The sequence below is a fragment of the Solanum pennellii genome, chromosome 3 (assembly GCF_001406875.1).
Source record: "Solanum pennellii chromosome 3, SPENNV200".
Lineage (NCBI taxonomy): Eukaryota > Viridiplantae > Streptophyta > Magnoliopsida > Solanales > Solanaceae > Solanum > Solanum pennellii.
This window is the reverse complement of record NC_028639.1, coordinates 56,403,163-56,407,119: the sequence shown is the minus strand read 5'-3', so window position 1 is coordinate 56,407,119 and position 3,957 is coordinate 56,403,163. Positions and strand designations below refer to the sequence as shown.

Below are 3,957 nucleotides of genomic sequence, written 5' to 3'. Positions count from 1 at the left end.
GGGGGGGGGGGGGGGGAGGTAATCTTAGTCCAACAAAAAAAGGTTAAGCAAACATCTGGAATGGTCCAGAGTTGAGATTCCATCAAACATATCCGGTTCGGTTTACTCCACAAACACCAAAAAAATAACTGCTTGTATCATCACCCAGAGTACTTGGTGCTCTTGTCAAATTCCCATCGGTTTCAGGCTTCCAGCTTGTATATGCTTCTCCAAGTTGGAGCTCTTGAACTACAGTTCAGCCAGATGGTTCCAAGATGCTTGGAGCTTGACACTCTTTCTCCTTTCTCAGTATGGTTCACTTTGCTGGTGAAATCTACTGTCAATTGGCTGTCTGCCTGAAATTCATAGAAACTACGTTCATTTCTTAGATGATTGATAACCAAATTCTGATGCAAGATTTAATGGATATGACTGTTATATGATATTTGATTCAAAGTAAATAATGTGAAGTTATGCTCTGCTACTTCCTTTAAAAGGATTGCTAGTTCTCAGAGCTTAACTTAATGAAGCTGCAAATTATGTACAGACAAAAAAGATTTCAATCTTGTGGTAGTTAGCATAAGCAGGTTGAACTTCTTGACATCTAGTTTCAGATTAGTTCTTTTGTGTGGTTACTAGTAAGATCATCATACCATAAGTTCTAAATTTTCATGTTAACAACCATAATCTGTAGTTATGTTGGAATTGTGATACTCGCATTACAGTAGCCATACTTGAGCTGGAAAGAGTGAAATGGAAGCCTCAAAGCTACTTTTGTTTGTAGGAAACTGAGAGCAGCAGTTAGAATTCTTTACGTGTTGAAAAGGTTCCTCATAGAGTTTGAACTTGATCACGCTCATCAGTTAGCATACCTGAAAAGGTGTTTCAAATTGGTTAAATTACCTGTGATAGTACACCATGGAAAGGTCAAAAACCAGTGCAAACTGATATAGGATTATACAAGTCCTGTATGACTCTAATGAGCAGCATTCTTTAGGTTCCAATGTTATTTCTTGTTTGAAAGAGTAGTAATTTCCTTTAGGTTCCAGTGTATTGCCAATCTCAATGACTTCCTTGTTTGTTGCTCTGTATCAAGGACAATCAGCAAATCCAACATCTTTTATATTATGCTACAGCTTTGGTATTGATGCAGCTGCATATTTTGACTGCCGGCTCATCGTGAAGCATGACCTTGACATTTTACTTGACCACAAGGCATTTTGGGAGATTTTGATCACTGGTCTCCTTAATGATAGAAGTACCAGCTTATACCACGTATATTATCAGTTGGTACTTCATCACAATTTCATATCTTAGGGGTCGTTTGGTGTGAGGGATAAAAATAAATAGTCCTGGGATAAAAAAATAGTCGAGTTATAAAATTTTGGTTGCCCTGTTTAGGATAACTTATTCCACCATTTATACCATAGTGATGATAATTTATCCCCCATATATATGGTAGGATAAGCTATCCCCACCATTTATACCATAGTGATGGGATAATTTATCCCATGGTAGTATAAGTTATCTCAGCATAGCTAAACCCAGGATAATTAATCCTGGGATAACTTGTTCCCAACCAAACGACCCCTTAAATCATTTGCTGGTGTACTAGTCCTCCCTGTTTGTATGGAGATCTTCTAGTGCTGTAGCTTGAGTGTTTTTACCTGCCTCTCCATAAGTTGCTCTCTCTTTTTTTTTTGTGCATGCAAGATTATTGTGCATTATGATTTCTCATTTGCGCACTACAATTTCATTGTTCTGAAAGATCTTTGTTTCTTCTTCAGTTTTGAGAAATCTCCAAGACATGATTCTTATGTTCCCAAGTTTGAAGCAGAACTAGCCCATTTTTGTGAGAAATTGGTAGGTTATTGACTGACAAGTTTCACAGTGCTGTTTCAACTGTTCTCTGAATAAATATGCCATATACTTAAATTGTGGGTTTTATAGGTGATGGACTTGGATAAGAAAGTGAGGCGTGGTCGAGAACGCCTTGCTCAGGAGGTTGACGTTCCGCCACCTCCTCCAATATCAGCAGAAAAATCTGAGCAGCTGTCTGTCTTGGAGGAGAAGATTAAGAACTTGCTAGAACAAGTGGAGTCTCTTGGTGAAGCTGGGAAAGTTGATGAAGCTGAAGCTCTGATGAGAAAGGTTTGGCTGAGGGGCCTACTATTAGTGTTTGTCTTGAATTTTGCTATATCGTGATGGTATAGTCTTCCCACAGTATCTGAATTCTTGATATTCATGTAGGTGGAAATGCTTAATGTTGAAAAGACTACCTTGACTCAGCAATCCCAGCAGAACAGTGCACTAATGATTGTACAAGAGAAGAAGATGGCTCTGTGCGAGACATGTGGTTCCTTTCTTGTTGCAAATGATGCTGCAGAGAGAACTCAGTCTCACGTCACTGGTAAACAGCATGTTGGTTATGGGATGGTTCGAGATTTCTTAGCTGAGTACAAGGTATTTCTCGCCAAATTTTCCTTTTTATTTCCTTATAAAACTGCAGAATGCAACTTTATTTTTCTGCCTTTTGTTACAAATGATATTCTTTGCAATGGACGACTGTAACTGTTGCTTCCAGGCTGCTAAAGAGAAGGCTAGGGAAGAGGAAAGGTTATCCAGGGAGAAAGAAGCAGAAGAAAGGAAAAAGCTGAGGGAGAAAGAACATGATAGCAGACGACGAAGAAGTGAGTCATCTGACAGGGACAAGCACAAAGATCAAGATCATGACAGGGAACGGGATCGCTACCGGGGAAGAGATCGCGACCTTGACAGAAATGGCAGAGGAGGGCGTGATTTCGATAGGGGATCAGGTTGGAAACATGGGAGTTCCAGGAATGGGAGAAACAGAAGCAGGGAGAGATACCGGGGACGTGATAGAAGCCGGTCACGGTCTCCTATTAGACATGGTTCCAAGAGGTCCAGGAGTCCAGTTCACAAGTACTAGAGGATTATAAAACGTAGATGTCTGAACTTTGAAATTTGAAGAGGTAGACTTTTTTATAACTCACCAAATTCATGAATGTATGTGTCGGAGTCCGAAGTGCTATTGTTATCATGTGTGAAAATGTTTTTTTTTTCTTTGAGACTATATCTCACTCTCTTATCATCAATATAATTAGTGGTAGGTATAACTTCATTGTGGTGACTCTTTAATGATCTATTTTGGTTTAACGTTGTCAGAGGGTTCTGATCCCCGCTCATCTGGGGTCACCTATTCTCATGAAGTTAAAAAAACAGATTCATTAGTTATGCATGGATAATGCTGCTAGAGGGAGATCGTTGGATGGTTATTCCTTGAGTGAGGTAACAAATTTTATTAATTCCGGATTGCGGAATGAGTTGCTGACCATGGTTGGTTTAGTTCCTTTATCTTTTGGTCATTCAGATGATAAAACAGAATCTTTTTCATTTGGTTATTCAGATGGCTCTAGTGTTAATTGTTATTGCATATTTGGCGTGTCAATGAGCTCATGAATATATGAAAGGCTCCATGTAGTTTGTCTCTCATCCGAGCTCTGATAGGTAACCCTCTATTTTGACTTACTTACCGTCCCTCTTGTGTATAGAGCTGTCTGTATTCATGCAGGCACCATTGTGGACATAAGGCAGCTAATGATTCTAATGTGCAATCAACAACTGATCATTCAATAGGTAATAATTGTCATCAACACTAAACACATGCATATTTGTCCAATTGGGTTAGTACCTGCAGGCTTCATTCATGTATAGGTATCTACATAAACTCAGCTCTGACTAAGTTCTAGAAAGGTCTGTCGGTGAAACTATGGAAACTGTGTCTAGACTAGATAGTCTAAGGTCTGTGCTGACCACAAATCTAATATGGTGATCATAACTGTGACCAGTCATTGAAGAACATTTTGGGAGCAAAGTTTAGAAAAACACTACAACTAATGTAATAAGGAATAGATGAGATAATGATTTTTCAGCATCGCCTTGGTAGTTTTTCAACAA

At 39.0% G+C, this 3,957-nt stretch overlaps 1 protein-coding gene across 3 annotated transcripts in view; it reads left to right on the top strand.

Annotated features, from left to right (window-relative positions):
* Positions 1 to 3,957, top strand: part of LOC107015343 (luc7-like protein 3) — a 6,953-nt gene extending 2,996 nt beyond the window's left edge. Inside the window, exons 4-9 of one of the 3 annotated variants that reach the window (XR_001456333.2) lie at positions 1,767 to 1,842; positions 1,930 to 2,130; positions 2,230 to 2,442; positions 2,564 to 2,972; positions 3,166 to 3,288; positions 3,407 to 3,957. Coding sequence is in view for 2 of the 3 variants with exons in the window: in XM_015215588.2 (XP_015071074.1) it covers positions 1,767 to 1,842; positions 1,930 to 2,130; positions 2,230 to 2,442; positions 2,564 to 2,929 (856 nt within the window). In the remaining variant the exon portion in view is untranslated. Of the gene's footprint in view, positions 1 to 1,766; positions 1,843 to 1,929; positions 2,131 to 2,229; positions 2,443 to 2,563; positions 3,131 to 3,165 lie in introns of those variants that run through there. The other 2 variants (XM_015215588.2, XM_015215587.1) reach the window with 2 other exon arrangements.